General features: G+C 54.9%; 9 protein-coding genes across 9 annotated transcripts; 7 read left to right on the top strand and 2 right to left on the bottom strand.

The window, feature by feature from the left end:
• Positions 1-19: 19 nt before the first annotated feature.
• On the top strand, positions 20-3,217 carry P153DRAFT_342673 (uncharacterized protein). Its single transcript, XM_033665972.1, has 6 exons — positions 20-116; positions 179-864; positions 946-1,467; positions 1,516-2,689; positions 2,819-2,925; positions 3,000-3,217. The coding sequence occupies exons 2-6, from the start codon at positions 289-291 to the stop codon at positions 3,039-3,041; spliced, it is 2,421 nt and encodes an 806-aa protein (XP_033523063.1). The 5' UTR covers positions 20-116; positions 179-288; the 3' UTR covers positions 3,042-3,217.
• Positions 3,218-3,370: 153 nt separating this feature from the next.
• P153DRAFT_397723 (BAR-domain-containing protein) lies at positions 3,371-5,367 on the bottom strand (the record flags this gene model as incomplete). Its single annotated transcript, XM_033671577.1, has 6 exons — positions 4,882-5,367; positions 4,661-4,828; positions 4,495-4,610; positions 4,165-4,445; positions 3,561-4,111; positions 3,371-3,489 (listed from the first exon to the last, which is right to left on the bottom strand). The coding sequence occupies exons 1-6, from the start codon at positions 5,006-5,008 to the stop codon at positions 3,371-3,373; spliced, it is 1,362 nt and encodes a 453-aa protein (XP_033523064.1). The 5' UTR covers positions 5,009-5,367.
• A 1,488-nt stretch (positions 5,368-6,855) lies between these two features.
• P153DRAFT_397724 (uncharacterized protein) lies at positions 6,856-9,118 on the top strand. Its single transcript, XM_033671578.1, has 5 exons — positions 6,856-7,262; positions 7,336-7,505; positions 7,602-7,731; positions 7,782-8,159; positions 8,210-9,118. The coding sequence occupies exons 1-5, from the start codon at positions 7,029-7,031 to the stop codon at positions 9,026-9,028; spliced, it is 1,731 nt and encodes a 576-aa protein (XP_033523065.1). The 5' UTR covers positions 6,856-7,028; the 3' UTR covers positions 9,029-9,118.
• Positions 9,119-9,169: 51 nt separating this feature from the next.
• Positions 9,170-10,653, bottom strand: P153DRAFT_386793 (uncharacterized protein; the record flags this gene model as incomplete). The annotated part of the gene is made up of 2 exons (XM_033670570.1): positions 9,170-10,523; positions 10,580-10,653. 2 exons carry the CDS (start codon positions 10,651-10,653, stop codon positions 9,170-9,172), a joined length of 1,428 nt encoding a protein of 475 aa, XP_033523066.1.
• A 210-nt stretch (positions 10,654-10,863) lies between these two features.
• Positions 10,864-11,148, top strand: P153DRAFT_292632 (uncharacterized protein; the record flags this gene model as incomplete). The annotated part of the gene is made up of 1 exon (XM_033663844.1): positions 10,864-11,148. One exon carries the CDS (start codon positions 10,864-10,866, stop codon positions 11,146-11,148), a length of 285 nt encoding a protein of 94 aa, XP_033523067.1.
• Positions 11,139-12,603, top strand: P153DRAFT_367773 (NAD(P)-binding protein). The gene is made up of 3 exons (XM_033668356.1): positions 11,139-11,478; positions 11,532-12,374; positions 12,429-12,603. Exons 1-3 carry the CDS (start codon positions 11,185-11,187, stop codon positions 12,531-12,533), a joined length of 1,242 nt encoding a protein of 413 aa, XP_033523068.1. The 5' UTR covers positions 11,139-11,184; the 3' UTR covers positions 12,534-12,603.
• A 49-nt stretch (positions 12,604-12,652) lies between these two features.
• P153DRAFT_342691 (uncharacterized protein) lies at positions 12,653-13,580 on the top strand (the record flags this gene model as incomplete). Its single annotated transcript, XM_033665973.1, has 1 exon — positions 12,653-13,580. The coding sequence occupies exon 1, from the start codon at positions 12,738-12,740 to the stop codon at positions 13,578-13,580; it is 843 nt and encodes a 280-aa protein (XP_033523069.1). The 5' UTR covers positions 12,653-12,737.
• A 1,115-nt stretch (positions 13,581-14,695) lies between these two features.
• Positions 14,696-15,715, top strand: P153DRAFT_432278 (uncharacterized protein; the record flags this gene model as incomplete). Its single annotated transcript, XM_033672957.1, has 1 exon — positions 14,696-15,715. The coding sequence occupies one exon, from the start codon at positions 14,696-14,698 to the stop codon at positions 15,713-15,715; it is 1,020 nt and encodes a 339-aa protein (XP_033523070.1).
• Positions 15,716-16,673: 958 nt separating this feature from the next.
• On the top strand, positions 16,674-19,086 carry P153DRAFT_342692 (carbohydrate-binding module family 20 protein). The gene is made up of 2 exons (XM_033665974.1): positions 16,674-17,267; positions 17,318-19,086. Exons 1-2 carry the CDS (start codon positions 17,033-17,035, stop codon positions 18,850-18,852), a joined length of 1,770 nt encoding a protein of 589 aa, XP_033523071.1. The 5' UTR covers positions 16,674-17,032; the 3' UTR covers positions 18,853-19,086.
• Positions 19,087-20,228: the final 1,142 nt, after the last annotated feature.

Genomic DNA, 20,228 nt, shown 5'->3' on the forward strand with positions numbered 1-20,228 from the left:
ACCTTGATGCCAGTATACGGTCACCAATGAAACCGAGTTGATTTGATAAAACTGGACCGCCCCATTTTCGCAGTATCAGCCATCGAGATATCTTTCGATCTGTTGATCTCTCACCAGCAAGTCGCGCTAGCTCAGCCCTCATCGCACGTGAGATGTTCCGACTGGCTAACGTTAAAAGGCCAACCTTGGAAGGGTCCATGCGGTCCGACTCCCGATCTCCCTCCACTACTCAGCCACATCGACACCTTGAAACCTCAACAAACGGCGTGAAGATGAAGAGAGGGGAATATGCCAGAATCAGGACAGGTCTTGCAGTCTCGAGTGGTGCGAAGGAGGAATCCACGACCTATCAATTCCTGCGTCGAATGTCGCACACGTAAATCACGCTGCTCGAAGACGCACCCTTGCCAGAATTGCACCGCCTTCGGCCGGGAATGCATCTTCATCACTGTTCCTGAGAGCGCCGCGCGGAAGAAAGACCGAGAGCAAAGGGAACGCGCAGCTTCAAAGAGTGGTTCTGGAATTACTGCACCGGACTGGACGCGGAATATTCCAGTTCGGACGCAGAGTACATCCAGTCTGCCGGACAAGTACGAGAACTCGAACTCGACTTCTGCCAACACGCACACGCCGGGAACTCCGCCCAGGGATTACGAGTGGGAGGCCTACCAGCAGGATGTCGAGGTTGATGATGGAGACGCATGGGAAAGATTGCCTGCTGAGCCTGAAGAGACGCAAGACGATGTGTATGAAGATGAGAATGACGACGAGGATCAGATTGCGACCGATCTTACCATTCGCATTGGGAGGATGATTATATGCGAAAACGTGACTGGATTCTTTCGCCCTCAGTATGCCGAAGAGGTACTTTCTGCCCTATCCACTTGTCTACGTTCCGCGCCGACAGCACTTTGTCTTGGACGAAAGCTGAATTGCAGTGTGTAGTTGGGCAAGCTCCTGTCGGAGAGTCATGCTTCGTCGTCAGTAGTAGCAGGTCAGAGGGCACCGCAGTCTTCTGCGCTTCTGTCGGCAGAGCAGATGCCTTCATTGGCGCCTTCACTCAACCTGCTTCTAGGTGGCTCGATTTCTGTTCATCAGAACTGCGACATTGAGCCGCCTCAGCTTCCGACGAAAATGGAAGTAGAGGCGCTCTTTCATCGATATCTTGAAGCTGTCAGCCCTCTTGCACACGTGTTGCATATCCCGTCTTTCAAACGGCTGTTTGATCGGTTCTGGATGAACATTGACATCGGGAACACTAACCAGAACTCCTGCACTGCGTTGATCTTAGCAGTGTGTATGGCGGCTGCTGCATCGGTATCACCTTTGCAGGCAAAATCGCAGTTCGGCATCACCAAGGAAGATTTGTTTTTGAGACTGCAAAAAGCCACCGAACGAGCGCTGCTCCGTGCCAACTGGGCAAAGACTTCGAACATCAGAACTCTTCAGGCCTTGACCATCTACCTGGTAGTTTCAAATTTCGACTTTCTCCAGTGCATTGACTGACATTAGCAGATACCGCTTTGCAGAGCCCAAATTTCCCGAGCAACGTCCGTTGTGGTCGGCGCTCTTGTCCGTCTAGCACAATGCATCGGCATCCACCGTCTTAGTTATAGTTCCGCAAACAGCCTGACCCCTCTCCAACGCCATGTCCGCTCTCTCCTTTGGTACCAAATCTGCTTCCTCGACTTCAAAACAGCAGAAGCACAAGGCCCCCACCCCTCTATCCGATCCGACGACTTCGACATCGCGCTCCCCCTCAACGTTGACGACGATGCCTTCGAATTCGGCAGTCCGAAGTGGCAGCAAAACCCAACATCCTCGCACACCTGGACCGATGTGACACTCTCTCTCATCCGCTACGAATGCAACGAAATCCACCGCCTCATCTTCCGAGGCAGAATAGAAATGGACCGTAAACACATCACACTCCACGACCTGCGCGCCCGCGTCGAGGCGCGAAAACGCCAAATCCAAATAAAATACCTGCACCACCTCGACGCCTCATCCCCGCTGCAGCGCTACGCCGGCCTCGTCGCCACTCTGCTCATGGCCCGCTGCGACTCAATGCTGCTCTACCGGCACCTGCCCCAAACCTCGCTAAACCCACGCTCAGAATCCGAAAACCGCCTTCGTGACGTCCTCCTCACCGCGGCCCTCACAACGCTAGAAATCGGCGCAACACTCGACACCCTCCCCTCGCTCAGCCCCTGGTCCTGGTATTCAACAACTTACCAGCAATACCACGCCGTGCTGCTCCTCCTCACGGAGCTATACCGCACACCCGACCTCCCCCGCCGCGAGCGCATCACCACCATCATCGACCACATCTTCGGGCACTGTTACGGCGTCGATATTACGCAGCGCTGCTCCGATCTACTCTTCACGGTCAAGGAGAACCTCGAAGCGTTCTACGTCATGAAAGGTTTCAATCGAAAGCGACTCCATCTCGCGCCCCAGCAACACCCCACGCTGCAGCCCTTACCAAGCTTCTCGTCGCCTGGATACGGACAGCGGCCACACAGCCAGCTCAGCCGCGCGAGTACAGGCGTGGGGCTAGATAGTCTGAACCAGGAGTTTGACAGCTTGTTGGGCGGTTTGAACGGCGGTGGCGGGAGCACAACGGAGGACTTTGACATATTTTCCGGCATGGGGGGCGGCGGGTGGGAAGGCAAGTCTTCTGTTGGCGGTGGTGCTGGCGGTGCGTGGGATGCTAAGCAGACTGGCTGGGATACGAAACCGTCTGCTTCTGCTGCAGTCTCGGCTTGGGAGCAGCAGACTAAACAGGTTCAGGCTCAGGCACAGGCTGCGGGAGTAGGCGTTGTGCACGCCCAAACGCACGACTCGGGCGCGATATTTGTGCCCGTTGATACTGGGGTGCAAGATTTCGGCACTACGAGCCCGAATGGCGGGTTGCAGCAATGGGTGAGTTTCAACTTCTTGTCCAGTTTCTGTAGTATTGAGGGTGTGAGTGGCTGGCTGGCTAACACGATAATCAGGAAAACTGGAACTTTCAAGCGCCACAAAAGTACGAGAATTGAGTGAGCTATTTCTCATGGTTTAGTGTGGCCTGGTCTGGCCTGGCCTTTGTGCCAATGTGCTACGGGAATGTTTCATGTTTCCTTCTGGGTGTGGGAATGTACGAGTAGCCGGGGCATCATTTTGGGGATTGGATTGGAAAGACAGGTCAAGAGGGTCATGAATGTTTCCGATAGAGTTTTTTTGGTGTTATACAAGGTAGTAGGAAAGAAGTCTATTTTCATCTGCATTCAGAAAATATGCAAAAAACCGCGTTTTATCAAGACAAATTGTCGCCTGCTGATAAGCCTCCCAGAACGCCGTGTAGTACATGATGTAAGAAATGCTATCATCACCGTATGCCCAAAATCACACTCTTATCCCGATCCTTGTCGTCTTCGCCAAACTGTACAGGTCCATCGAGGCGATTACCAGGTGGGGATCCTGTTGGACTCGGATTCGGGTTCTGTACTCACCACCACGTCAGCACAAGAGGAAGATGCCATATCAATATCGTGCGATTTCATTGGCACTCAACGCACTTCTCTTCATCGGCGGTGGGGGTGGCGGCGGCTTCTTGGCCCTCGAAGGCGGAGGTGGCGGAGGAGCCTTCTTTCCATTGGCGCCAGTGTCGACCTGTGACCAGCTCGCCGCTCGTGACAAGACGCTGCTGGCTTGTGAAGATCGGTCTGGGCTCGGCGGTGAGCGGTCGCGCCTGTTATTGCTTGAGCCCGAGTACTCATCCTCGTAGTCGTCTGCAAAGGCGTTGGCCTGTCGGGTAGAGCGAAGGTTGCCACGACTGGCCATGACGATGGAAGAATCGGTTGGAACGCGCGTGATGCGCCGCGTGGGGGTATCGTCACGCTGGCTGTTTGCGCCGCTGTCGTAGGTGGAGGTGCGACTGATTGTGGGACGCAGAGCATAGCCTCCAGGTGACGATTCTGGGGCAGGCGAACGGCTGCGGGAAGATAGCTTGGGGATGGTGATGCGCTCGGGCTCAGGCTCGGGCTCTTCTTCGACGGGGTTGAAGCGGTCGGCGTACCCGTGGGCAGTGTTGGATCGAGATCGTACGGGACGGATAGGGGCAGAATCTCTGTGTCGGACGTCAGTATGCTTTCTCCAAGTTTTGTCGTCGGCATCGCTCACCTGACGGGCCAATCGCGCTTGACGTTGACCAAGAGCTCCCGGCAGCGGTCGTAGTAGCTCAACTCGGCCTCGAGGAAAGATGTCAGGTCTTGGACCATTTCCACCTCGGACTCCTTGATATCCTGCATGCGCCTGAAGACGTCCTCGCTGGTCTCTTCGTATTTCGCCTTTTGAGCGCGCAGCTCCTCCTCCATACGGAAGTCCTCTTTCTTCGACTTCTGCATCTTGGCGAGGGACGTGTCGTAGGCGAGGCGGCGAGCTTCGAGCTTCTTGCGTGCTGCCTGGGCGACGTTAGTATTGTATGGGCGTTGTAGGCGACGTTATTCTCACCTGGTACTCCTTCATCTGGGCGAGGGAGCGTTCCAAACCCTCCAACCATGACGTCGTGGCACTTGCAACGTATGTCTCCTGCACGCGGGCCAGGCGCTCGTTGGCGCGGCCGAGAGCTGGTCATCGTCAGTCAGGACTCTATCACGAACACTGGCAGGACACGCACAAGACAGGCAGTTGCCAAACTCGGAGTCGGGCTCAAAGTCCTCGCCGTGGGTGACCATGGACGAGCCCAGGTGGCCGCCGGGGAGCTGCTTCTCCTTGTCATCACCCTCTGCGCGCTTCGACATTGACTTGACGTAGACGCTCATGGCGCGCTGCATCTTGTCCATGCCTGGATGCAATGGTTAGCACCTCAATGGCCATTGTTGCGGTGTGCATGCATACCCTCATGGCGCAGGTTCATTTCCACCTCGAGCGCCTTGAACTCGGCTGACAGCCCAGTACGGGCATCTGCGCCCATTTTTTCGTTGGTCCATTGCTTCAGGCGATCGAATTTCTTGTTGATGTTCATGGTTGCGGGTAAAGCGGTGGAGAGGCCAGGTCTGGCGGGGAACGTGGTGATAGCGAGCGCTGGGGTTATCCACGGTTATCCAAATGGTCAATGCAGCCGAGTAAAACAGGAAGGAGAGAGCTACAGAGCAGGAACAGACACCACAGGAGAAGAGAAAAAGGAACAAGCGATGGAGGGTTAAGGGGTTTCGTAGCTGTGAGGGGCCTGCACAGAAAGAAGGGCCCCGGAACTCGCTGGATTGGCGTTGCAGCGCTCTAATCCAACGGTCGTCGAGGTCCAGTCCAGGTCCTGATCCAGATTGTTCACGCCCTCCAATGACAAGCCCCGACGTCACTTTCCCAGCCTTCGTTGCAGCCGCGTCTGGTGAGGGTGTGAGACGGCCCCTCCCCACCCAACGCCACACGTCCAGACTTTGGACTGTCGCCAGTACCGCCAAACTTCAGCCAACCGCGTCTTGTGGAGGAACATGTCATCGCCGTCTTTTTAAAGTAGTATGCATGCGAGCGATATTGTGCAGCCCAGGATCTGCCTGTTCACTGTCGACTGTCCATCCGGCTTAGAGAACCGACTGTACAGACTCCCATCTGCAGGAAGCCGTAGGACAAGCAGGGTCTCATATCTTCACGTTCGTATAGCCAAAGTAATCAACAGCCCTAGTCTGTCACTACCACTGTAAGTTTGCTGGGCAGACGGCCAATTCAAGATGGCGGGCGTCTGGTCCAAGATGGTAGATGAAGCGGAGAACACGTGAGTCGCCTCAACTCCACCTCCACCTCCATGACGCTGTGCTGCAAACTCAACAGCCATCCACGACACGCCTGCGCCGACTCTTGCTTTGGATGGCCTGACGATGGTATGTTGATTCAATGATCAACTGACGTTATCCTCATCCAAGTCCGCATTCCGCATCTGTCCTGCATACATTCACTTTTCTCTTTAGATTTACAATACTACCACCTTTCGTCATTGTTTTGACAGAAACATCGATGATGCAGACGTTTGGAGGTAAAACCATGTCGGAGCGTGTTCTGCAACACTACCAAGGCTTCTGCAGATCGTGAGATGATCTCGAAACGCTACAGACACGAACCATCTCGCAATCAACCGAAGAAACGTCGACGCGCCTCACAATGACTCCAGAAACGTCAGCCCGCGTCTCGACATCACATTCGCGTATTGCGACGTCTGTTTCCTGGATCCCCACCCGATTTACACAGCAAAAGAGATGGAAATACCCGCAACCCTTCACATTGGGCTCAACAACACCAATATGGCCCTCGTGATGGGCGGGGTTGGGCTGCCTTGAGAGTGGCGCGCTCGTTGGTCGTGTTCCCCCGCATAGCAGCGATCTGGGGCCCCGAAACGGTTTGCCTGCACACCAGCGCGCGACCGCGTACGAAACCGATGTTGAACGTCTGGCGATTTGAACCACGACAACCGCCAGCGCGACGATGCCAAATTGAGTCGTTCACGGAGTTGATCTGTAGTCTCAATGCTATGTCCACCGCCGTTGATGGTGGGCTGTTCTGCGAGACTTCAAGGGGCTGCATTCGACACTATCATAAGACCTTCACGAACATCAACAACACGCTACCTCATTCTCGTCAATAGGCTGGTACAAAGGTGGCCATCGGCATGGATATAGATGTTTCTGGACAGGCAGTCTTCACGAGACCATGATGCGATTAGCGTAGGTCTCTGTTTCGTTGCGATGAGACAACAAATAAGTAGAATTCTGTGAACGTCATAGATCGATAGAACTATCATACATACTTTCTACCTCGTTGCATCGAGCGCGTTCCACGGCTTTGTCTGCACAAAGTCCCTTCCATACAAAGCAATATGTGAAAGCAAGTGCACATGGTATTAAAAGTCCGCGAATTAAACAAGCCAGCCGCCAATCTCGAGCTAATCCAGAGATTATTACCTCATGCGTGCTTAGCCGTGCTCCGTTTGTCGTTCGTTGCTACCTGCAGCCTCAACAACCACAACCCCAGTCTCGACAACACGCACCGCAACCATGGTCGACTCGGACTCGTCGCTCTCCTCGGCGCCGTCGACTGACGACGAAATGGCCGTCGACGTGGCGCCTGCCAAAGCCAGCAAACCAGTGCCCCAGAAGAAGACGAAGAAGAAGAAGTCCAACGGCACCATCCTGACCTTCTTCAAGAAGAAGTCGCCCTCGCCGCCGCCCAGGACGCGTCCAGCCTCGCCGCCACACGAATATGTGCCGGCGGATAACCCAGATGTTGCTGTACGTGTTGGACGCGTCAATCGCGTCTCGTCGCGACGTGATGGCCGGACCTCCGCTGACTTGGGTGCTGCAGTTTATCGTCATGTTCCGGTCGCGCTTCAACGATGCCTTCCCGCGCGGCTCTCCCCACGTCGGGCCCCAGGATATCGAGCTGGGCGTGCTGGACGAGAAACCGTCGCCTGATGTCGAGGGTCTGCTATGCGCCCTGCTGGGTCTGGTCCTCAATCGCAAGAAGCCTGTCGAGTCAGTCTTGCCCTATATCCTCCCATATATACTCGGTCTGCGGTCGCATGGCTACGCTTGAGATGTTTCACGGCTGACGTTGGCTGCGCTGCACAGGAAAGGTCACTACGGCCGCGCGCTCGAAGAAGCCGTCCAGACACAGAAATCGCAATGGCCACGCAAGTGGAACTATATGAACCCGCTCAGCGGCAGTCGCAACTTCAACACCATGTCGGCAGACGAGCGCGTAAGCAGTGGAACTGTCTCTGGCGGTGGTGGTGCTGACACATGCGCTAGATCACCCTCCTTCACACCCTCACGCTCTGGACTCTCAACCAAAACGAGCAGGTCAAGGCCATCATTGCAGACTCATACAAGCACCGCACGACTAAAGACAGACTCGACACCAACATCCCTCTTTCGGTACAGCCATGGGGCCGCGACGGCGACAAGCGTCGGTACTGGCTGGTCGAAGGCCAAAATGACACCCACTTCCGCGTCTACCGCGAGAGCGACCCACACCTGAAGAAGGCGACGTGGTGGAGTGTTGCGGGCTCCATCGAAGAGCTGCAGGCGCTGGCCAAGACACTCGAGGAAGAGGACGGCACAAAAGAGGCCAAGGCACTGGGCGAGCGCATGATGAACGCCGTGCCACGTTTCGAAGCATCGGAGAATGTGAGTACCCCCGCGTAACCACATCATATCCCGACTAACACCCCACGAAGAAGCGCAAACGCCGCGAGTACCGCGTCCACCGCAACGCCACCTTCACACGCCCCGACCCCGGCTTCTCCCTCTACGAAGGCCGTACCCGCGGCAAGCGCCTCAAATACACCTTCTCCGACGGCGAGGACTTCGACTCCGACAACACTTCTACCCGCCGCTCTGCCCGCAACTCCGGTCGGGAAACGCCCACTGTCCCCGCAGGTCCCACCGTCACCGCCAGCGGCCGCCAGGTCCGATCCCGCGCAACAGGCCTCTACGGCGAGACACTGCTCAGCGGGCAAGTCACCGACCACGGCTCTCCTGCAACCGGCGAATACATGCGGTCTGACGCCTCGGAGGAACCACAACCCACCCACGGCCGGTCCACGCGCGCTGCTGCGAACGGTCGCCCACTGGCCCGCGTAGTTGACTCGGAAGAAGATGACGACGCCACATCGTGGGACGGCGGGGACGAAGACGACGACGATGTGGAGCCCGAGGCTGAGGGCATGGATGTTGACCTCGACGGCGACGAGGATGCTGATGTCGATGACGACGCCGAGGGGGAAGACATAGACACAGACCCGCAGACCCTCGTCGTTACACTACGGTATGGAAAGGGTCGGCCTGGTCCGAAGCCTGCGCCGGACTCGCTCATGGCGGATGATGCGCCGCCTCCTGTTCTCGCGCCGGCTGCGGAAACGGAACTCGAGCAGCGGACGGGGGATATATCGCTTGGTGGGCCGACGACTAAGCTTGAGGGGTTCTTTAATGCGGATACGAAGGCGTTGGGGGGGTTGCCTGTGCCTGTGCCTGTTTCGACGCCCGCGTGGCAGTAGTTGGATGTACAGTTGGGTTGGACAGGATGTGGTGTGTTTGATAGAAGTGTGCTGGACGGAATAGAGAGAGAGAGAGATGAAATACCAAATTTAACATTGTCATATATCATACACGTCTCCCACACCATCAAATCATAATCGTCACCACGGCATCGCGCCCGGCATCCCCCTCAACCCCGTCATGCCCTGCGAAAAAGAACTAAACCGGCTCGCTGGCTGCGGTCTCCTCCGTACACCACTCCCATCTTCCTCCCGCATCACAGGCATAGAACCAGAACTAGTAGCGCCTTTCTTGCGCTCGCCCGCCCTGACCTCCGCATCCCTGATCTTCCGCCCCTCGTCCTCGAGCTTCTGCTCTGCCGTCATTACTTCCCCCAATGCCATAACCCCGTCCCCATCCTCCTCATCATCGATAATCACGTCTTCCTCGCCACCCCGCGTATTGTGTTTCCGCGGCCAGAGGGAGGGAAGGACAATCTGCTGGAAGCGCGGCTCGACGGCGCGCTCGTCGAACCAGGCGTGCACGCGGGACTCGATTAGTTGAGCGATCTTGGGCACGTCTTGGAGCCGGGAGCGTGAGCCGACCAGGGAGCGGACGGACAGGTCTAGGCGGTAGTCGTGCAGGAAGGTGAAGGAGAGGGTTGTTGGGCGGTGGGGGTGTTCTTGTGGAGGGGCGGGGGCGGGCGTTTTTGGGGATTTCGGTGTGGGTGTAGAAGGCGGAGGTTTTGCGTCGGCGTGCTCGGCGTCCTGGTGTTTCTGCGCGTCGGGCGAACTCGACGGGATGAAGGATAGGGCCAGTGTGCCGGAGAAGCGGACGATGCTTACTGCGAGTGCGACGGGGAGCACGGCGCTCATGGGCTTCGGCCAGTTGAGATTCAGCGTCGTTTCGATACCAATCGTGATCACGTCGCTGAGATCCACGTCCATCTTCGCCTGGAGCCGTGTCTCGTCTACACCCCCGACGCCGCTGTCTTCCGCGGGCATGACGCGGCAGTTGCTGAAGATGGGGAATTCATCCCCCAGCGCGATCTCAGTGACGTGGATATCGCCAATCCAATCCGGTTTCACCCCGCCATTCAGGATGTCCGTCAGCGACGTCAGCACGGCGTTGTCCTGCCTGGCATCTGCGCGCAGTTGGGCGATTGTCTGCGCAATCAGCACGTTGAACCAGTCCAGACTCTCTGGTTGGTGGCCCTTGACATTGTAGTATGTTTTGGCGAGGATGGTGGCGATGCTGGGCCCGCCACGCGATTCCTCTCCCTTGCGGATTATGCTGCGCGAGTCTTTGTGGCGGAGGAGCGAGGTCGAGTTGGAGTTTGAGCGTTTGCGGGTCGTGTGTTGGTGGGCGAGGGTGCGGGCGCGGCGCAGCGAGGAGAGGTGTAGCGCGCGGTCGTCGGCGGAGGGCGGGTCGCCGAAGATGAAGAACTTTATGAAGAAGAAGATTATTAGGGCGATGGAGAGCTGGCCGAGTAGGAAGCCCTGGGTGAAGGAGAGACTGGGTGCCTGTTAGTGGGGTTGTATGTATGTGTGATGGGGAGTGGGCGCGTGTACGAGGATGGTGGTTGGATTGGCGGGAGGAGGGCTGGTTGGGGGTCGTTGCTGACCCAGTAGGGTGTGTACGGCATGTTATTGCTGGCTTGTGGACATGGTGTCGCTGTGTGTGTTGGAAATTTGGACAGCGACGTAATGGAGCTTGACATCTGACAGGACGCTATCGCTAAGCTTCTCCACGTCCATCCCATCTTCACTTTACCTCGTATTCAGGGATATACTTTCTACTCAGAAACAAATTGACGAGTCGAATATCCGCCTTTACTCGTTCAACCCCCCGCATCATGACCCTCCTCGCCGACACAATCCACTTCAAGATGCCGCGAAACGGCGCCAAAGCTGTCAGGGCGGCGCGCATCATCCGCTCCATCAAGAGCAGATACAGGACACAGGCTTTCTTGTTCCTCGCTTACCACTTCTTCCTCACCTCGCCCATGCACCTCGACATCTTCATTATGTTCTTCATCCTCGTCAGCAACTTCATGAACCGGCACCAGGCCTTCCCGAGTCACTTGCTGGTCGAAGGAGCGAGATTTCTCTTGGATGAGAGGAGGTTCCTTATGCATTGACCTTGTGGGATCCAAGTCATTCACAACCATCAGCCTATGAGCTGGGTATCCGCATCCCCAACTTCTCCAACATGGCCAAGCAATGCGGAGCCGGCACTTGACAACTGCCGCAATCTCCGATTGGACGGCGGACCTTCCCCGCCAGGAACAGCTCGAGAGCACCAGACACGTCCATCATCCCCCCACAATGGCCCTCAATTCCCCATGGACTTCGACACAGCGAGCCAGAGCCTGTCGCCAGGCGCGGCTATCCACCTTCCCAACCTGAGACTGCCCGCCACGTGCGATCCGCCGTCAGAGACGAACCCCCCAAAAAGAGCAGCATGGATTGTATGGCGCGCCGTCGGACAACGATGCTCCCACAACTAACACACTCTGGCTAGGTCTTCGGGGCGACGGGCCACATGGGGCGATCCCTCGTTCGAGCGATTCTAGCACATGGCGACCAGTGTACCGCCGTGGGCTGGACACAGGAAAACACGCCCGAGCAGATAGAGAAGTGGCAGGATAAAAACTGCCTGGGCCTGCTATGCGACGTGCGCGTGCGGGAGACGGTCGAACACGTCATCAAGCGCAGCATCGAGCACTGGGGCACCGTAGACGTCATCACGAACTGCACCGGCTACGGCGTGATCGCTGCATGCGAAGACCAAGACGACTACGACCTGCGCAACCAGTTCAACACAAACTTTCTTGGGACTCTACACATCATACAGCTCTCCCTCCCGTACTTTCGCGCGCAAAACCATGGCCGCTATCTCATCTTCTCGTCCACATCCGGCTCCCTCGGTGTGCCAGGCCTGGGCCCCTATTGCGCGACCAAGTACGCCGTCGAGGGTCTTATAGAGTCGATGCTCTACGAAATCGACATCTTCAACATCAAAGCCACCCTCGTCGAGCCCGGCCACGTCAGACTGGACGAGCCAGACGACCACATCAACCCACACAACTACGCTTCGCCCGGAGCAGGACCCCCCAAACCCAAGCGCTACGGGCACTTCTTCGTTAAGCCGAACCCCAGCGAGCCGTACTCGGCGTTGACGAGCCCCGCACAGCACGCGAGGAGGATGGTTCAGTGGCTTAACGACCGGCAGCCTGTGAGCGCGGTGAAGAGCGCGGAGCTGGTGTGGCAGCTGGGGCATTGCAGCTATCCGCCGCTGAGGCTGATTCTGGGGAGTTATGCTGTAGAAAGTATCCGGGATCGCCTGAAGAGTATCACGGAGGAGGTATGTTGGGACATGATAGAGTGCGAGGGATTTTTGCTAATTTGTGTTGTGCAGATTGAGGACTGGAAGCATCTTTCTTTCCCGGCAACCGCGCCGATGGACGATGAGGCTGCTTCTGAGAGGGGGCAGGACGGGGACGAAGGACAGGAGATTGAGTGAGCTTTATATCTAACAAATGCAATCCATCCCAGGAGTGTCGAGGCCTCAGTTTAGTTCATGCAAGCAACACACATACCGACATCCCCTCACCCTACACCTCGGCATTCATTTCCGCCTTACGTCATCCAAGCTAGCACTTGATGACCTTCACTCCACATCCCATCCCATCCATTCCCCCCAATATCAAACAACCTCACCTCCAAAATGCCTCTCTGCACACTATACCTGCTCGCCCTCCACCCCACCACCTCCCTACCAACTTTCCTCAAAACTCTAGCCTCCTCCTCCCTAACCCCCCTCGTCATCTCCCGCGTAATCCGCTGGATAATCCTCCCTTCACACCTCTCCACTACATCCCTCCTGGCCCAGAACATCCACTGGGACATCCTGCTCGTCCTGCCCGGCACCGCCGACCTCCCACCCAATCTAACCGCCCTGATCGCGCACAGCTGGCGCATAGCAGCCGGCGTGCCCAGCGCCCTCGTCGCCGACTTCGCCGCGAAGAATGAGACGTTATTAAAGCCCAAGGGGGGAAGTGTGCCGCCGCTTAGAAAATCCGCCGGGATAGAGAAAAGAGCACCTAGTAGCCAGGCTCTGGAACTCAGCGCCGAGCTGGAGAGTTGGATTGCCGCGTTTGTTAAGCGGGGCGGGCCGGAAGCAAACGGCACGGTCAGCATGTTCAATCTCCTCGCGTTCAAGCCGGGGCTCAAGGACTCGTATCTAGAATACGGGCGCGCGTTTGCCTCGGAGGTGGGGAGCGGTCATGGCGGTGTTGCTAAAGTCGTTGGGAAGGCTGTTGCGGGGAGTGAGGGTATGGATGGGAGTGCGAGGGCCGAAGGGGATGTGGGGGGTTGGGATGAAATCGCCCTCGCGCATTATCCTAGTATCAGGCATTTTGGCGATATGCTGACTGATAAGGCGTATCAGGAGGTTAATCAGCGGTGCAGAGTGCCCAGTTTGAGGGATACGGCGATTTTGATGACTAGTGAGGTGGGGATATTGGGGTTGGGGGAGGGGAAGGGGAAGATGGGGGTGGCGAGGCTGTGAAAGGGAAGAGGTGGTGTAAGGAACAGAGATTGAATGGAGATCGAACTTGGGTTTCTGTACGTGAAGAAGATAGGATTCTCAGTCTGGCAAGAGGATGTTGTCGTCTGTTGTTACGCTGTACAAATTTCTATCTGCATCTTAACGCAGCGGCGTGAGGTACTATCATTGTATCATACCCCCCCTTTTGAAGTACATCCTCTACATCCTCTTCTCTATCTACACCCCTAACCCTCTCCGCCAAAAAAGTCCATGTTCCAGCCAGGCAACCTGCGACTCGCGTCTCTTTTCTAGCTATTACATTCTCCTTGTCCTTACCATCGTGTCCAGATACCGATTCAAATACTTTGTCTCGCAAGCTGATCTTCGGGTCATCTCAGTGTTGTTTCCTTTTCGCGTGTTGCTCTTTGTGTCTCGGATCATGCCTGGTTGGGTGTGTTTGTTCGGGATACATGGGGCTTGCATTGTTTGTGGGGCGAGATGGGGACTTGGAGTGTGGGTTTGGTGTTGGATTAGGTTAGGTTAGACTAGAGATGGGAATGGCTATGGATTTGATCGACAACGCACAGATCGTTGGTTAGGCGGTATGGCTGTTAGACAGTGTGAGTTGATGATTGTGGGTGTTATGTTTCCTAGTATCTTCTTGTACGGCTCAACATAGCTTGATTACTCATGGCCTTTTCTCTTACATGTGCTAGTTTGTGGCATGTTCTTCAAGGATGTGCAAGGCCGGTTACCTCGTGAATGTGTGAAGAAAGTCGCAACCAAGTTGGATTGCGACTGCATTCACTGCATGCAGAAAAGAGGAAGCTACGATGAAGGAATCTCGCCAAACGCTTGACCATTATCAACAGACCTTCTCCACTGCTTCACCATTAACATATGCTTTTCTTTCAGAGTACAACAACGCTCGCGTCTATCGTTTCTACCACCTCATCTCTACAGCACATGGTATGGGATGTTCCCCCCGATCGAGTTACTGTGCTAATCCGTGTACGTCAAGAACGGCGCTTACAAGCATCACATCCACCAGAACTCCAGTCGCTTCCTCGTACCCACCAACTAGATCAACTCCAACTCGACCGCAAAGCGAACAAACTTTCTAGCTATGAGCAGTAATGTCATCCTCGTCGATGTTCGACCAGTCCCGGGCAAGCAGCGAGATTGAGGCAGTGCCAGCGCGACGTTTCAAAGTCACGAACCTATGGAAGAAAATCGTCTCGTCAAACAAGCCTTCTCTCGCACAATCCGGATTGACGGGACCCTGCAGCTTCATGGGTCTACCACCAGAACTCCGCCTCATGATTTACGAACGGCTCGGTACTACCTGGACCCAACACACGATCGCCGTAGAGGGCTTTAGGTGTCATATCAGTGTCTGCAATCCATCAGTCCCGGTCCGCATTCTCGCAACATGCCGACAAGTCCATTCTGAAGCGTTGGAGATCATGAAAAGAAAGATGTTGCGCCTGCATTTTACACGTCCGAAAATTATCATAGACATTCGCACTGTGTGGCGCCTGATGCATGCGCAGACCAGACTCAAGGCCAAAGGAGACGACTTTCTGGACACGATCCTGCAAGGAGTCAGACTCGCACCCAACTCACTCCGGCACCTGATAATGCAGTATCGAGATGGTCGTCTTCCCGTTGAAGATCTGCGGGCCGTCCTCAATATCAAACGCACGATGGGTACAAGCTCTCTTGACGCTACAAGAGCCTTTTCGTCATTCATTTTACGAGCGGCAAAGCACATTGAATATTGGAAGGCATCACTTGGCGTTGACTTCAAGATACCAATGGACATGGTCATCGAAATTCCATATACTTCAGGATGTCCGTATATTGACATCAAAGTATTTCCACGATGGATATTTCAGTCCTCGTGGCTGGACGACGATCGAAGACGATATCTTACAGAGCAAGCACGTTGCTATTTTGTGGTAAGTCGGCTTGCACATTACGCTATGACCAAGTGTGTTCGTTGGAGTTCCATGCCCATCGTCGTCTCGCCCAAGTACTCGGGAGATAGCAGTAACGGCATGGCTCCAAGATACACAGAAGACCAATTCTTCTTGACCGTCGACTATGGATTACAAATTGCGGGCCGAGATGATTGGATTCTAGGTGGTTATTGAACAGGGGGAGAACAGTACCAGTCATGTTTCAAGCCTTTTCTGTAGGAAACATTGGAGTGGGGATACTATCTAGCTGTTGAATGGCGCGTTCTTTCGTACTCAGGTTGTTTGAGATTCGCTGCTACACGGCTTTGCCTCAAGGAACAGGTTGCCGTTTGGTCTTTGGTGAGTGGAGTGCAAGATTTGGGGGTCTGAAGTACGGATTGTATTAATCGAAAATCGATTTGCGTTTTCATGCATATCCCTGCGAGTGTGTGATGTTTCACCAGAGGTAGCTGATATATGACACACAGAAAAGTTGCCATAGCATTTACCCTATTCCAAGCCTCAATATGATAAAAGCATCGTAACATTGTAACGCTGGAGGATGTACCATCTTTGTCGAGGCATTGCTTGTGATGTACCTCCGATAATGGCCAATGACAAGTGGATAGATCTTGTCGTCAATCCACTCTTTCATCCATGACCGAGATATGGCATGTATGCTCCTGAACGGTGTGGTTTATCGGTAGTTTTCAAGACTGTAATTAGCTCCAATCCCCATCTCTCCTGAGACAAGAAAAGATCGTCCCAGTCCTGGTAGTGACGCTGAAAGTCCGGACTTGGATCCCCTCAATCAAACGGCATGACATTGCTGGCCTTCAAGATACTTCCGAGGATGCGACCTCCATCGACCCAAATTCTGCTCGTCTTGTGATCCCACAATCCTGGTTGGCACCTCGATATTACGGAGCAACCCCACAAAGACGAATACTCCGGTCGCGTGGACGACATGTCACTCCACTTCTGTCCGCAACGGGCTGTGCTGATAGAAAGTTTCGTCCCGACCACATCGTGAGAATTTGGAAACGACGATGTCGGACCGGTAATTCACGAATATGTCATAGACGCGGGAGAGCCATTCCCAAACAGGAAGGCGGCGTGCGCTCCGCAAAACGCCACGCGATGATTGGCAAGGGTCAAATCCGGGGCAGACAACCAATTTCACGTTGTGCTGCATCACATGCGTTGTTTGCACAACCCCAGTCTTTGTTATTAGTTGGCGTGTTAGATGAGGGATTGGGTTTCGCCGGACTTGATTCGCTGAGCGTCGGTCCGCGCAGCTGCCATGCTTTTTTCCCGTCTCCGATGAGGTTGCGCGCTATTTTGGTGGCTCCGTTGCTTACCTACTTGGAGTTCACTCTATGCGCACAGGTGCGAGATGGGATTGGGAGTACGTAAATCTGGGGTAATTGCTTTTTTGGTATAAAGAGTGGGAGATTCCACAGGGAAGTCGGTATCCAACCAGTCCTTTGCTTCCAGGTCATCATCGGCAAGATGCTCTTCTCTTCGGTTCTTCGTGCCATTCCGGCGGCCTTTCTCCTGTCCAGCGCCAACGCATCGCCTGTTGAGAGCCAAGCACGTGCTTTGGCAACTATTGATCAGTTTGTCAAGACTCAGACGACTGTTTCCATTAACGGCGTGCTTGCGAATATTGGCACCGACGGATCCAAAGCCCAGGGCGTACCCGCGGGCATCGTGCTGGCGAGCCCTTCGCGCTCTGATCCTGACTGTGAGTTGGTCAAATTTAAAGACAATACTACCGACGCTAATTTTGCGTAGACTACTACACCTGGACCCGAGATGCCGCGTTGACCTACAAGGCACTCATCGAACGCTTCGTCACCACCGACAAGTCCCTTCGCCAGAAGATTGACGACTATGTCTCCGCCCAGGCCTATCTCCAGACCGTATCGAATCCGTCAGGTAGTCCAGATGCCGGCGGACTCGGCGAGCCAAAGTTCAACGTCAACAGGACTGCCTTCACCGGCTCGTGGGGACGTCCCCAGCGTGATGGACCGCCTCTCCGTGCCACTGCTCTTACCATCTATGCCAACTGGCTGATCGACAACGGCGGCAGGACCCAGGCGCTCAACACCGTTTGGCCCGTCATTGCGAAGGATCTGGTGTACACGGTCCGCTACTGGAACCAGACCGGTTTCGACCTTTGGGAAGAGATCAACGGCTCTTCATTCTTCACTTTGTCTGCTACGCACCGCGCGCTAGTCGAGGGCGCAGCTCTTGCAACCAAGCTTGGTCAGACGTGTGATGGGTGCGCCACCGCGGCTCCTCAGGTTCTGTGCTTCTTGAAGAGCTTCTGGGCGAACGGTTACATCGACTCAAACATCAACGTCAACGATGGACGTGTTGGGAAAGATGTCAATTCTATCTTGTCGTCCATCCACACTTTTGACCCCTCAGCGAAGTGCACTGACGCCACCTTCCAGCCCTGCTCATCTCACGCTCTGGCGAACCACAAGGCCGTCACCGATTCTTTCCGCTCCGTGTACGCGATCAACAAGGGTATTCCTCAGGGCCAAGCTGTTGCTGTTGGACGATACTCGGAGGATGTGTACTACAACGGCAATCCTTGGTATTTGGCAACACTCGCTGCCGCGGAACAAATGTACTCCGCCGCTTACCAGTGGAACCAAACCGGATCCATCACCATCGACTCCGTTTCCCTCCCCTTCTTCCGCGACCTGATGCCCTCCGTCGCAGTCGGAACCTACAACAAGACCTCAAGCACCTACGCGACCATCATCTCCGCCGTCCGCACCTACGGCGACGGCTACATCGCAATGGTGCAGAAGTACACTCCCGCCAACGGCGGCCTAGCCGAGCAATTCAACAAAGCCACCGGCGCGCCCCTCTCCGCCGTCGACCTCACCTGGTCCTACGCCGCCTTCCTCACCGCAGCAGAACGTCGCGACAACATCGTAGGCCCCACCTGGGGCGAGCCCTCTAACAACGTCGCGCCCGCATCTTGCACTGCGGCGCCGAGCTGCAACTCGCGCATCACCTTCAACGTCCGCGCCACGACAGTCCTGGGCGAGAACATCTTCATCGCCGGCCAGGCTACGCAGCTGGGTAACTGGGCTCCTGCTGATGCGGCGCCACTGAGTGCTAGCAAGTACACTAGCAGCGACCCACTCTGGACCGCCACTATCGATATGCCTGCTGCGACTGTTTTCGAGTACAAGTACATCCGTAAGTCGTCGAGTGGAGTCGTGACTTGGGAGAGCGACCCGAACCGCAGGTACACTACTGCTGGTGGGTGTGGAAGCAGCTCGACGATCAACGATACGTGGAGGTAGATAGACCATGGAGGTGTTGCGAGGGCTTTCGATGTTTGCTTCCATGTTCTGTGGATTTCTGGGTTGATGGGTTTTGTTTGTCAAAAGTCATTTCGTAGTTGAATGTGCACGATACCTTGGGGCATATCTGGGCTAGCTTCAACAACGTTCTATTCATCTTCTGTGTTCAAATAACTGAGCAACAACGCAGTCTAGTGAACTGAGATTGATGGAATAAGTAGACAATATGTTGCCAAACATGTACCATGGAACTAAAGCCTTACAAGATGACCAATTCCGTTTCCTCCAATATAGAGAAGAAGGAATACGCGCAACAGTCCGGCCAGGTAGGTGCTAAGATGGGGGTTGAGAAGTGCTATCATGCCAGCAAGTGTCACTAGACGGTCTCCGGCCTTTGTCAATCGCATACTCATGTATGGTTTGACCAAAAGTGCCCAGTAGCTGAAGGGATGAGGTAATTTTCTATTGCGATTCCTGGGCATGGAATACGATATAAGCCTGAAGCTTGAGTCTTTCCCGGGGAACTTAGTCATATCGATCTTGCCTGCGCTAATTTGGTAGTCCCCGATGGAACTGAAAACGATATCGAGCATCCATGCGTTCAAGATTGCTTCGTTGGCTTCGGCATTGACGGCGCAAAACGCGGCTGCAGGATGATAATCAGGAAACACAATATAGGTCTAGGGAGCACCAGCAGAGAAGATCTCAGAGGGACGCAAACGGTTGCAGCTCCAGAAAACGTGACCACGTCCACAGTGCAAAGGGCGTGGCGCCAGGAGTAACTCTTGCATAGCCCAGGCCCGGGTATGCAAAAAATGAGTACGCGACAACCAATCTCAGCGCTTTTGCGATCATCTTTCCTCCAAAACTGGTGTGCATGAGTCTCAACACTTGATTGTCGGTGAAAAGCGATACTACAAGCGTGACACAGGTCGTACGTCAAATGTAGTGCCTGACGGTAAATGACTGCGAGGGTTATAACTTTTTACCTGAGACCTCTCAGACAACTCTACGCACCATCTGTGCGACTCGCTTGAGTTAGAGGTGTTCAGACCGTCACACAGCGCACACGTTGGTGTGGGACGTTGGTGGAGGTCAGGAGTAAGGTTCCGTAATTAGTTACGGAAAAGGGCGCGATCAGCGGATGGCATTAAGCGAGGCCTTGGAAGGAGCGGCCGTGTTCCCAATTCAGATGACATTGCACGCGTCCGCAGCCAAAGCTTAGACAACCGACGCGTAGCGCAGGGAGGAGTTCAGGCCGCTAGATATATGGAAAAAAGACAAATTGCTTGTCAGGTACATCCTTTACGTGCTGGCAAATCTTTGCACGTATGCGCTTTTCCGACAATAAATCTATGATTTGGCAAGGTCAGTCT

This window comes from Dothidotthia symphoricarpi, assembly GCF_010015815.1.
Source record: "Dothidotthia symphoricarpi CBS 119687 unplaced genomic scaffold P153scaffold_12, whole genome shotgun sequence".
NCBI classification, from domain to species: Eukaryota; Fungi; Ascomycota; class Dothideomycetes; order Pleosporales; family Dothidotthiaceae; genus Dothidotthia; species Dothidotthia symphoricarpi.

Bases quoted from the DNA above. Each gene is read 5' to 3' on its own strand.
- P153DRAFT_342673 (XM_033665972.1), top strand. From the start codon at position 289: ATGCCAGAATCAGGACAGGTCTTGCAGTCTCGAGTGGTGCGAAGGAGG. The intron at 865-945 runs GTACTTTCTGCC...TGCAGTGTGTAG, and splicing joins GCCCTCAGTATGCCGAAGAG to TTGGGCAAGCTCCTGTCGGA. The intron at 2,926-2,999 runs GTGAGTTTCAAC...CACGATAATCAG, and splicing joins ATGGCGGGTTGCAGCAATGG to GAAAACTGGAACTTTCAAGC.
- P153DRAFT_397724 (XM_033671578.1), top strand. From the start codon at position 7,029: ATGGTCGACTCGGACTCGTCGCTCTCCTCGGCGCCGTCGACTGACGAC. The intron at 7,506-7,601 runs GTCAGTCTTGCC...TGCGCTGCACAG, and splicing joins AATCGCAAGAAGCCTGTCGA to GAAAGGTCACTACGGCCGCG. The intron at 8,160-8,209 runs GTGAGTACCCCC...CACCCCACGAAG, and splicing joins GTTTCGAAGCATCGGAGAAT to AAGCGCAAACGCCGCGAGTA.
- P153DRAFT_367773 (XM_033668356.1), top strand. From the start codon at position 11,185: ATGAGCTGGGTATCCGCATCCCCAACTTCTCCAACATGGCCAAGCAAT. The intron at 11,479-11,531 runs GTATGGCGCGCC...CACTCTGGCTAG, and splicing joins CAAAAAGAGCAGCATGGATT to GTCTTCGGGGCGACGGGCCA. The intron at 12,375-12,428 runs GTATGTTGGGAC...TGTGTTGTGCAG, and splicing joins TGAAGAGTATCACGGAGGAG to ATTGAGGACTGGAAGCATCT.
- P153DRAFT_342692 (XM_033665974.1), top strand. From the start codon at position 17,033: ATGCTCTTCTCTTCGGTTCTTCGTGCCATTCCGGCGGCCTTTCTCCTG. The intron at 17,268-17,317 runs GTGAGTTGGTCA...AATTTTGCGTAG, and splicing joins TTCGCGCTCTGATCCTGACT to ACTACTACACCTGGACCCGA.